Genomic DNA, 12,434 nt, shown 5'->3' on the forward strand with positions numbered 1-12,434 from the left:
GCTTGCGCTTTCTCTTTCTCTTTTTTGATTCGTCTACTTATACTCGTCTCTACATTTAATGGACAATCTAGTTTTCTAGAGATACTTATACTTAAAACATTTTCTTAATCGGTTACATAATAGAAGTGGGTATGCAATTTAAATAGTTTTTTCATAGAATTGCTATTCTAGCATAACTATCGATGAAAAGCGATTTTGCGTGTCCGTTAATGCTGTAGACCAGTGTATTACAAGCGGAATAATATTTGTACGCATGGGAAATACACGACGACCATGAAGTTAAAACTGAAATGGCCCAGAGAATGGGCGTTTAAAACGAAGTTAACGTGTGAAGTAAGTACAAGTAACTGTTTGGAAAATGTTACTTGTACTTGCTCAAAGTAAAAACAAACCAGTAAGGAATTAATCTAATTTATTATTAATTTGATTAAGAGTATCCCGAATTTCCCTCAGAACGGCGACAAGATCTCTTTGGGCCTCTAGGTGAAGGGCCCGGAGGCGATTTGATTCCTCCTCGGCTCTCAAGATTCTTGCCGCCGTTTCTCTTCTTGTCTCCCATCTTGTCCGTGTGGCACGCGCACGTCGTCGTCTTTCCACCCGAGGCCTAGGAGGAGCGTGTGTTGGTGGCGATGGAGGAGATTGCGGTGGTGGAGGAGATGGGGCCCAAACTTGAACAGCCGGCGATGCCGTTGAGGTGGAGGCGGAGGACGAAGCAACCTATACAATTCCAATTACTATTTGACATTTACTAACTGAAATTACATACTTGAGGGGCATTAAGGACTCTGATTACTGGTTTCAGGGGACAGCCGGTCGGGCAGGAGACCGCAAGTTTAAGTTCTAAACAAAGCAATGGAAACAAATTATTTTCTCCATATCTCCAGTCAAAACAAGAGAATGTAAAAGAGAAGTATATAAGTAAAGCTACTTTTGTTTCCGGGTAATAATACAGTACAATAGGGTTCATATTGTATGTACATATAAGTTTTTAGAAGCAGTAATGGATAAGTTACCTGTGGTGGAACACGAACACCAAGTTCTGGCGTCCTGCCGTCCCCAGCGTAATGGGTCGCCATTATGTGGAGGATCCTTCTCTCCAAATCGGAGAGTCCCCCCTCATTGGCTGGAAGACCTCTTTCGCGTTGCCCTTCTACAAGGCGGGCCCCTTTCACTTTCGTCGCACTCTTCCAGTCACTCCAAAACTATTTTAAGAATTGTTTAGTTACAGACCACTAACAATGTTTATTGTACAAACCCTCTGCCACTGTTTTTTCGTCTTAGTGGCCCCACCACCAATGGAATTAAGGGACAACACTAGTTGGTCCCATAATTGGGCAATTTTTGTGTCGTCCCCTTCCTTTCTTTGCGCAAAATTCAGGTGCTCCTCCATATAGCTAACCAAGCTCCCCCTTTGTTCCTCGGATGGTTTTCTAGTCCGATTCATCTACGTAAATAATGTTTTCATGTAAAGTCAAATTTCATTCAATATTTTTATCATTTCTGTATCAATTCCTTCGCTAATAAAATAATATAAAATTTTTACTTACCTTGACGTTTTAGTTTTTTTACAAAAGTGGGGAATTAATTGAACGTTATTATCTTGGTCGAAGTGATTGTCACACTTGTCACTGTCGGTGAAGTAACAAATCGTAAAAAATATTAACAATTTAATCATAACGAAGACCCATAATATGTGAATAACTGAAGTGTACGCTGCAAGAAGGGCTAATAACTAAAATTGATAAAAAAAATAGTTAAGTTTATTTTTGCTTTATTTATCTTGTATGAAAAGTTTTTAAACTGAAGTTTGCCCCTTTTTGCAGTGTATCCTACAATTAGAGGTGTTGAAGGACTTACTTCAGAGAAGGTTCTATAAATTCTGAAAAAATTAACAGAGAGGGTTTTCAAAACTTTATTTAAAGATACAAATCACCAACTAAAAAATTAACTTGTCTCTAATTAAAATACAGTACGCCCACTCAACTCGAAACACATTTTTTAAGCTATGATGATGTGATCGAGTTCTTAAGATAAGAACATTGCACTTTTCACTTCTGTTGAGGCTTGTTCTTTTCAATAGATTGCTTAAATCCAGGTTGGTGCTCTAACCAAGATTTGCTTCTTCAATTTCAAGTGTTTGAAGTTACACCTTTAATAAAATTAGACAAATTTGAAAAATATTCCAAACATAAACGTAGTACCGATCTTTTTTATGCACTTTCTAATGTAAAGTTGTGGGATAATCTATCGAAAGGGAAGAAAAATAATGCTTCGGTCCAGTGAATTTTTTGCAGGCAATAATTTTTACGTTTACATCTGAATAATGGAAATTAAGGTTAGAAATTCATACGTGGCTGCATTTATTTAACAAACGTCGCATTTCTCATTTGAATAAATTATTTTTGCTTACCTTTAGTGGTGTGAGAAGCGTAAGTAAACAAACTGTTGAGGTTATGTACTACCGAAAACACACATCGTCTGGGTTCAGGCTGACGAGAAGTTTTTTGTTGTAGTACCGATAATAGCTGCGTAGGTAACGAAAGCTATTACGTCAGTACTGTCAACTAGGATGACGTCATTGTCTTGGACAAAAGTCAGATAAGAAATGGGACATGTTCTATAGTACGAACTCTCAAGAAAATTTGGTTATAATGTTCTAAACGTTTTCTTATGGTTTTGTTCCGTTCCGACCATAGGGCGAACTTACTCATTTACTTTGTAGTGCCCTTAGACAACATTTTGCATTTTGCATCCGCTTCAATTTTTACGGTTGGTGAAAACCGAAAAAGTAACCAAACGAAATGCTCGGTACCGATAATTATCGTTAGGAGAACCAAAGTCGCACCCAAAATAACCTATACTCAGCGCGTTCAACAGGTAAAGCAACCCCGCGGTGTGCCATGCACTAGAAATAAATCTCTACAAAGTTGCAATATAGTTCGTACAGTGAGAGATTGAATGACAGAAAATTCACTAAATTTACGCGCGAAATTTAAAAAAAAACAGATACGCCCACTTACTTACACTTTATTTAGTGTTTTTAGTGTATTTTGTAGCAAATTTTCTGCCAACCTATATGTCAACTGTCAAAATCTTCCAATCTCTCACCGGATATACTATACCAACTGATCTTTGTACAAAGTAAATGACTGAAGCGACATTTACACCTGTCAAAATTTCAGTAATAAGTAAAGTAATGCCCTCAAGTTCCAACAACTCCGCTAAAAATTACAACAATTCTAGTAAATTTCACAAAAATTTGTGGTAGTTATACAAACAATTTCAAGTTCACAGCCCCCAGTTTCACACCACTCTAGACCAATTGGAAGTTTGGCGCGCAGTTTGAATGCAGAATAAAATATATTTTCGCAATTGTTTTTTTGTAACTAAAACAAAACATTTCGGTCAGGTTCTTTGGCTAATTCATCTACCACATTCCTTATTGTTGGTTTATTTGCCTTCATCAAAGACAGCAATTCGGCTTTCACCATATTATTTTCATATGCAATATTATTTCCACGTAGCCAGTCTTGAATTTCTCTTGTAGTTTTCACTGTTATGTCTATCCATGCTTTTTTTACCGACTCAACGTTTTCGCGTCCTTGTTATGAATCTGCGGTAACAAAAATAAAGCGTGATGATCGGTTATAATACGAAAATTTTTATCTTTCTTCCACCAATGCCCAATCATATATTTCTTCTTCTGTTCTTGAGCTTGTGTCATCAAATTTTGCAACGTGCCAGTACACATCTGGCTGTTTCGATATTGGAATGATATGGAATTTTGATATAGAAATTGTCTAGATTTTCAACAATTCTTAGTATTAGAAGGGTAAGAGGGTAAGAGAAACTGTTTGTTCGAAATTTTCATTCAATGTAATACAGGATATTCTGTTACTCTTATTACTCTTGTCTAGAATTTTGGACACAAAATTATAGTCATTATTCTCAACATTAATAAGGACAGTATAAAACGGCTTATAGATTGTTTTTGTCACAGAACTGTATCTCAGCTATCAGCACTGGCAAGCTTAATAGAATTCAGTCGGTAAATCGGGAATAGATAGTGAGCACTCCATAACTGTTTGAAATTCTCAAAAAATTCAACATGAGCAGTATCGAAATAAACGGATTTAACGTTCGCACTTTTTTTTAATGTGAAACTATTCATTAAAATCTGAATTGATTTTCGTATCGCACAATGTTCAGGCCCTTACATTCTTTGAGTTGCAAGCACTTTAAGTTGGCCAATCACAGCCCGTAAATCGCTAGATAGCATTCTGTTGCTACGTTACCTGCGATTTTTTTTTCTTAAATTGCACGAAGATCCGCTGTGAATGGTCAACTTTAAATAACTGGAATAATATAAATACGATACGGCAATCAACTCAGATTTTGATAGAGGATTTTCCATTAGAAGGAAGTGCGAGCGTTCTGCGACACCTGTATAGTATGGAACTTTGCCAATAAATCGCTATCTACACCAGTCATCGAAACTGTGTTTTTCTTGTTCTTGAAGAAACTTCTGGTCGTTTGCCATCATGTGAACTTTCAAATCCTGGCTTTTGATTGTGGATTATATGTATTATTAAACCCAATTGGGTTTTAAATTCATGTTGTAGTGTCTTTTTAGTTGTGGTCACAATCGTTTTTACATCTTTTTCTCTAGACTGCCACTTTTTAAGAGGTAATTTCTACGCAATATGCATAACGCATCCGATAAAGAGTTGAAAGATTAAAATTGAGACGAGCAGTAGTCACTTTGGCGCTTAACACCTTGTCCAGATCATTAAGATGTGTGGAATTAATGTAACACAAATAATACCTCTGCGTTTCAAACTTTGATCTGTCAGTTTTAAAATCTATTGATTAAATCCTATTTTGCATTTCAGATAATTTGGCATATTTTGATAAGTCTGTTATTTCCAAATGCCCAAGCCTTGAGGCTAGCTGCGTTTTTTGTTAACGTAGTTAAAGGGGTGGTGTTGGAGAAACGTTGTCTCACTGGCAATCAGTACATCGATATTTTTCAAGCACTTGTTTAAATGGGAAACAAGCGGTTGTTAACGCCAACGTGCAGAGGGATTTTGGTTAGAAAAGCGTTTAACGTGCTTCTCGGTGGTAACGCTAGAATCTTTGTTAACACATTATGATGGACTTCTCTTTATGCTAGCAAGGGTTATCACTAAATTTCTTCGAGTCCATCAGGTCGGCAATAAGAGTGTCTTTCAGAATTTTGCGGATTATTGGGTTTCATCCACGTTTTCTAGCAAGGCACCTAAGTAGCTTTCAGTCTAGTTCGGCGAAAGCCGCCCAATCGGGAACAAACGCTTTCTTCCTGGGTTGGTATGAGCTGCTTTTAGTTTTCATTCTTAACCTTCGACCCTCGTCAGGGCATTGTTCTCGGGTTCATTGGGGTTACTTAAGCTTCTCCACCACGAAGAGGTTGTAGCTCATAGGAGAGGAACCTGACCTGTCCTGACCATTTTTTTTTCATTTCCTGCTCTAACAATAAGTTTTCCTGCAGCCCTGGGCGGAGAGGAAACCCCATCAGGTGATGATGTCGATTACCTGGGTAGTGCCGGACTCTTACCGGCTAAAGCCCCTTCGTTTCTTTCTCTGTAGTGCACCAGGTTCACTTTCGGTATTGCTTCAGAACTCCAGGTCACACCACTATCCTGCAATTTATCTAATTATCCTTTAACGGCTGGTTCTTTGTATTTTTTTGTTCTAAACGCGATGATTCTTTAATACTAAATTGCCGCATGAAATGAGGAGTTTCAAAGTGTGTTTTTTTCTTTGATTTTCTTTTAACGAATTTTTAATGATTTTTCTTGCTATTTTTGCAAAATTTTGTTTTTTATAATAGCAACAAGTTTTTCTATTTTTAAATTACTTTGACCACTTGTTTTTTAACTGTTTTAAACCAACATTCAACATTCGCATTAAAGATCATGCGCTTATTACCCCGACTCTCTTAATTAACAATTAGACGGATTACGTACTGTGGTGAGCGCCCCAAATAAATAGACGATTACAGGTACGACGTAGGAAAAAGAAGAAATTACCGCGCTCGCGTTCAAATAAAAAAATTGTACGAAACGAATTAAAATCTATGTACCCGGTATCGGAAGGTAGGGTGAACACGGTTCCCACCGCCGACGCCACACGTGTTGGGGAAGGTGCGGGTCGAGCACCATAAATTTGCCATCCACTTATTAACCGTGTTAAAGATTCCCGAGAACTGAGTCCTTGAAAGCGTTTGCTACAGTGGCCCTTTTTAGTTGTGATCAATTGAGAAACAGCCCGCGTCTATTCAAACAAAGAAATTTAAATCGCTTTTGCCTGCTTCCCAGGAAATAAAGACAATCCGAGTAAAATTTGGTTACAGGAACGCTAGATGACGTAACCACGATTAGCTGACATCGAAATTAGGATCATTTAAAAGGGAAATTAAATTAATAAAACTAAATGTTCGGAACGTGTAGTACTGGCAGCGCCTGGGGCCGCACAATCAAAATTAACCCGTGAAAATTCGTCCGGTACCGTTGGAAAAGTAACGTGATCAAAGTGCACCAATTAATTGGCCAACTTTAAAGAAGAAAAAGTCACACGCTTTGGCAAGCCTAATCTAGGGGATAATGAGATAACCAGATAAGTGGTTAAAAGACCGCGCGGACAGAGGAAACCACATGTGTTCGGGAGGTATCTGATTTCAGGGGCTACGTGACCAAAACCGTAATTTGTAAAATTCGCGAATTAAGATCATAATCAACCATTCATCGGGACAACGCGATTCCAACAAATCTCGCGAAGAGTTTCTCTACATTTTGATACCACCCTCGATATAGTTACTAACCCTTTTAGCAGCGGAAGTCAACCATAATTCAGCATAAATTGATTTAATTAGGAGATTGTAATTTGTGTTAATTCTTTACAAGATTATTAGTTAGGGCCTTTGTTGCAAATGATTGTTTAGAATGATTAGTGACGTTTAGATTTAAATCAAACAGGTAATAACTGTTTTATTAAAAATCTGGTTAAGCCTTTAGAAACCATTGTCCGAACTACCTTAATCGACACCGCTAAATTTTACTAACGTAGAACTAGAGCATGCCAATTTCAGGAAAATAGATCTGATAAAGGAAATTTAGAAAAAGGGATTTCCGATTTCACAAATCATCCCGAGAGTGCCATCTAGGTCGAAACGGCCGAAACACTTATCTCAATTTCTTAATCAGAGTTAAATTAGGTTTACGCATAATTGTAATAAACGAAACAGGGCCGAAGACCACGTTTGTTGTTGATTTGGTCAGGTATAAAATAATTAAATAATTTTCAACAAATTAACAAAAACATTTAACGGCAAACGGGTCAACTTCATCGTAGAACTTTCATTCTTTTTTTATATCGGTGATGCCTAGTTGAATACAACATAAAGGTGCCTTGCGATGGCTTCAATTACCGATATGAACGTAATAATTAAATAATGTGTAATTAATTTGCATATGTGCTAAGAGAGTGGGGGATGAGCGCAAACCGAAACCACCCTCAAGCGTCCAATAGGGAAACACAAGTCAAAATTAAAATGCGCGAGCAAATCCGGCTGAGCCGTTTCTTAAAAACCGAAAATTAGGGAAGAAGAGTCAGTCATTAGACGATCTTTGATTGCTTCAGTCGTACTTTCGGGTGACGATCTGTTTTATCGAAGTAATTCCGTGCTAGTGAATTTTCTTGTGCCGTGCACTTAAATTTAAATTGTTTCATTTAGATTTCTGTGTGTTTGTGCTGTATTAATCGTTTTCTAGTTTTTGTAATTTTTTTTCTTTGTGCATAACAAACTTTAAACGCGTTAACCTTACCGAGTGGTAAAGAGTGCAGTGGGTGTTCCCATCCCTTAGTCGGAGTTTCCGGGTGCCCCAGCGCCAAGGTAAGATTTTGATTACAAATTGCGCGGGCTTGAGGTGTGGGTTCGCGGTTAGAAAATAACTAAACTACTACATCGGTCGAGAGAAGTCGGGGAACCACGCTAAAATACGAATATATACAGGACCGTGGATTTGACGAAATCCCCAACGTAATTAACGATTTAACGAATTTTTCACTAAACAAAAATATCGAGAAACCAAAAATTTGAAAAAGCACAAAACCACCAGCAAATGAATTTCGTTATCGTTCTTGAACGGGTTTTAGCTAACGCAAACGTTGTTTGGAATAGGGGTCCGGGGGGGACCTGAAAGTGCAGTTCTGAGATGAAAAAAAACTTATTTATATGGGGGCCCGTGTCGTGAATCGTATGGGTTCTCGCTCTTACAAGAGCCACCTTTACTTTAACATCGTGGGAGGAAACAAGAACATTCAAGCAAAGAAACGGATCCCTCAGTTAACTGTAATCCACTGGTCATTTGTTCGCAAATTCAGTTTGCATATTCCGAGCTTCGTTTGTCGTACATTCGGTGTATTTTGCTACGAGTCGAATTCTGGACTTTGCTCGCGTGTGGCGTTCTTGCCAATCTTAGACCGGACTTGGACCGTCTAGCTAGAGCGTAATCTAAAAACCCGCGATGTTAACCAACCGTTAACTAAACACTTATTGCCTAAAATCCGCGGCGCCCTTGTCTAAAGTACGGTGTAAGTTCGAAGTGTCAAAATTTGTCTGGAAATCGAAGCGCATCAAAAGACCTGAAGTTAGGGGTAGTTGAAAAAGGTATTATTTTTGGGAAATCTCTTCAAGGTGCCCAGAACTCTGTTTAGTTAGCGGAAATCTCTTCTAGATTTCCGAAGAGGAAGTCCGCAAATGAATTTACTTGCGCCACCCCGTGTCGTAAAGGAATTAACGTAGACGCGTTGCTTGAGTTAGGCGACATAACCCCCTCTGCTCTGGCCCATATTATTGTCATTTGTATTGTTTATGTTGCATGTTATTGTCTTCCGGATTTAGAATCTCGGACTTAAGATTTGGCCCTGTAAATTTAATTGATGTGTGTCAATAAACGCCTTGATATGTACTGCTGCTTTTATATGGGTGAACCCCCTCCTTTGGTGTGTGGTGCTACTTTGCGGGAACGCTGAGGATCCTGAATTTCGACCCCGAGCATCCTTCGATGTCGGGAATGAAAAGAAAAGGGGTAATTAGCTACCCCTAATCAAAATACACAACGTAGGGTAAGTGAAGGTTTGATTTACCGTCGGTGACGATCACGCGAGCGCATCCGCCAGCACGGCGGGGACTAAAACGTACCCCTTTCGGGAACAACAACGGAAGAAAGGGGTTGTCTCACTACAGTACTTATTCCCCCGACTGTCTTAATTAACAAATAGACAGATCATGCGCTTATTACCCCGACTGTCTTAATTAAGAAATACTTGTACTTATTCCCCCGACTGTCTTAATTAACAATTAGACAGATCATGTACTTATTCCCCCGACTGTCTTAATTAACAAATAGACAGATGAAGTACTTATTTCCCCGACTGCCTTAATTAACAATTAGACGGATTATGTACTTATTTCCCCGACTGTCTTAATTAACAAATAGACAGATCATGCGCTTATTACCCCAACTGTCTTAATTAACAAATGGATGGATCATGCGCTTATTACCCCGACTGTCTTAATTATCAAATAGACAAAGAGACGAACCAAGCGACATTAAAAAAAAGACATATGTACTTAAAAACAAGCGAGTGCCACCAATAAACACGGGCTATTGTGTTTTTGATAATTTTTGTCAACACCCAGATTAGAACCAAAAATTTTCTTTAAAAACGGTTATGAAAAATGTTAGGAATAGTTCCAAAAGTGAAAATATAAATAGCGGTTTTAAGTCAAAGTTATCGGATCAAGTTTTTGAAATAGAAAATGTTCCCAATAATAATACACATTTTATAAATGCGGAAAAATGGTCTTTTAGTTTAGAACTGGAAAATGCGAAATGTAAAATTTTTTGTGAAAAACAGTGAATTATGTCGAGTCCGGCAACAGTTATGATCACCCTCAAAATCGTTTTTAATTTCAAAGATAAATATTTGCAATTTTGCATACGCTAATGGTTGATCAAGCTAAACAATCTAAAGCAAAAATTCGCGACGCGTAAAAAGAATAATTTTTTAGCGATGTTTGAGTTTTTGCGTAAATACTCGCAAACTGTTTTTTTTAACATAGCTGTGACCAGTTTCATTTTAAATTTAATGCAAATTGTGTTTAAAATTTGAGCATAAATTGCTGTTTTAACACGTCAGTTTTCAAAACTATGACGGGCAGTGGCAAACTACGTTTAACATCAAATTTTCACAAGTCACTTCATTCTATGGTATAAAGGTCAATTTGATTAACGTTGATTGTTGCACCTTTTCTACACTAAATAGAAATCGTTAATTATTTACATTGAAAAATAAGAACTTAGGACCCGATTTCAAATCAGTGGCGCTCACTACTACTGTATATTTGCAAAACCACGTTTTACTTGAGAGACGAGCCAAAACTTTCCCAAACTATTTCTTTTCCACAGAATATAAACTATCGAAACCTGCTTGGATGTTCATAGGCATTTATACTATCAAGAATGGATAATTGTAATCTATCAATTCAATACTTAAAATGCCTCTCCTGTAAAATTTGATGATTACATGGTTTTGCAGGTATACAGTTGATGTTCTGTTTGAATCCCTCAAAGCCGAAACGGTTTTATAATTGCAGAATATTTACGTGTAATTTTAACACTAATGTAAGCTCGGGGTGCGGAGTATACAGGGTCCGGCAACACTTGTGTCCACCCCCAAAATCGTCTTTAATTTTAAAGATAAAATTTTCAAAATTTGCGTACGCGTATAGTTGACAAAGCTCTAGAAGCTGACGCAAAAATTTGTTTTGTATCACTGATAGTTTTGGCGTCGCGACGCCTTAAAAATGTAATTTTTAGTTAATTGTGAGAGTTTGTGATATCAACCCCTAATTTCATTTTTTTTCAATATAAATGTGTAAAAAATATTTCAGCTGTTATTTGAGATTGAATGCAAATTGTCTTCAAAATTTGAGAAAAAAATGCTGTTTTATCAAGTTAGTTTCCAATTTCATTACGTCAAAATTGGGAACTACGTTTACACCCATCTGTCAACATCTTGTGTCACAAATGACATTTATCCTTTGGCTCGCTTTAGATTGTAACAAAAGTCTTAATTGGTGAAATTGTCACTTTGTGGATGTAAATTAACGATTTCTGGTGTCCATAAAGTGCAACATGCCCGTGTTAATCAAAATTAATCTTTATAAGAGTGAATGAAGTGACTTGTGAAATTTTGGTGTAAACGTAGTTTGCTACTGCGCTGTCAGAATTTTGAAAACTAACTTGATAAAACAGCGTTTTTTTCGCAAATTTTAAACACAATTTGCATTAGATTTAAAATAAAAACTCAAATATTTGTATCACAGTTATGTTAAAAAAGAAATGAAATCGCAAATATTTCCGCAAGAACTCAAAAATCGCTAAAAATTATACTTCTTAGGCGTCGCGACGCCAATCAAACCGTGATAAAAACAAATTTTTGCGTCAGCTTCTAGAGCTTTGTCAACTATAAGCGTATGCAAATTTTCAAAATAGTAACTTTAAAATTAAAGACGATTTTGGGGGTGGACACAAGTGTTGCCGGACCCTGTATATTCAGACGCTTAGTTTCGTTTAATAGTTTATTCTACTCTTAGCCTACTTACATTATTGAGGGGTATTCTCGTGCCGATCTGGCCCTTAGCCTTCTGGGCACCCCCGACACCAACAACCACCTTCAACACCAACTAACAACTGACTCCTGTCTTACAAAACTCCATTGGTCAAGGAGCCGATGAACCCCCTCAAATCAAGACGTTGCATTTCCTATTGCTGAATTGCATCGTCTGATCGTACGACAGTTCATCGATTTCATTGACCTCACATTATGTCTATTAGGTGGTTTTAGTGTACGGGGTACCCATATCTTACACTAAAAAAACAAAGATCTGTCTGAACGCATTGAAGATTGACTTCAATACCTAAAGAGAAAAAATATTGTAGTCCACACAATAAATTTAAAAGTACCGAGCCTTCAATCGTACCACTAATAGCTCAGTGAAAGAAAAGTAACCCGAAAGGTATAAGATTATATTGCATTAATACAAATGTTGACCGTCAATTATGTGTCCCAATAATAAATCATCGTTTGCCTGAACTTACCAGAACCGGCTTAAAATAAAATTAGGATTTATCTGGTAATTTACCAACACCGTACCTTTTATATGTAATTTCTGTACATCTGCGATTAATAATAATCTTTTTGTCCAAGTTTGATGTATTCCATGCTCATGTTTCCATTATTTTTAAATATTATTAAGCCCGAGACGCGGTACAACCAGATGGTTTACAACTCTGGGATGATTTCTATTGCAACTTTTACACAATGGG

The 12,434-nt window shown here is 37.3% G+C and overlaps 1 protein-coding gene across 1 annotated transcript; it reads right to left on the bottom strand.

The window, feature by feature from the left end:
• Positions 1–627: 627 nt before the first annotated feature.
• On the bottom strand, positions 628–1,856 carry LOC148176700 (uncharacterized). Its single transcript, XM_088033496.1, has 4 exons — positions 1,256–1,856; positions 1,014–1,202; positions 767–840; positions 628–717 (listed from the first exon to the last, which is right to left on the bottom strand). Exons 1-3 carry the CDS (start codon positions 1,442–1,444, stop codon positions 799–801), a joined length of 420 nt encoding a protein of 139 aa, XP_087889622.1. The 5' UTR covers positions 1,445–1,856; the 3' UTR covers positions 628–717; positions 767–798.
• Positions 1,857–12,434: the final 10,578 nt, after the last annotated feature.

This window comes from Gnatocerus cornutus, chromosome 3, assembly GCF_029298725.1.
Source record: "Gnatocerus cornutus isolate USDA-ARS CGAHR chromosome 3, icGnaCorn1.1, whole genome shotgun sequence".
NCBI lineage: Eukaryota > Metazoa > Arthropoda > Insecta > Coleoptera > Tenebrionidae > Gnatocerus > Gnatocerus cornutus.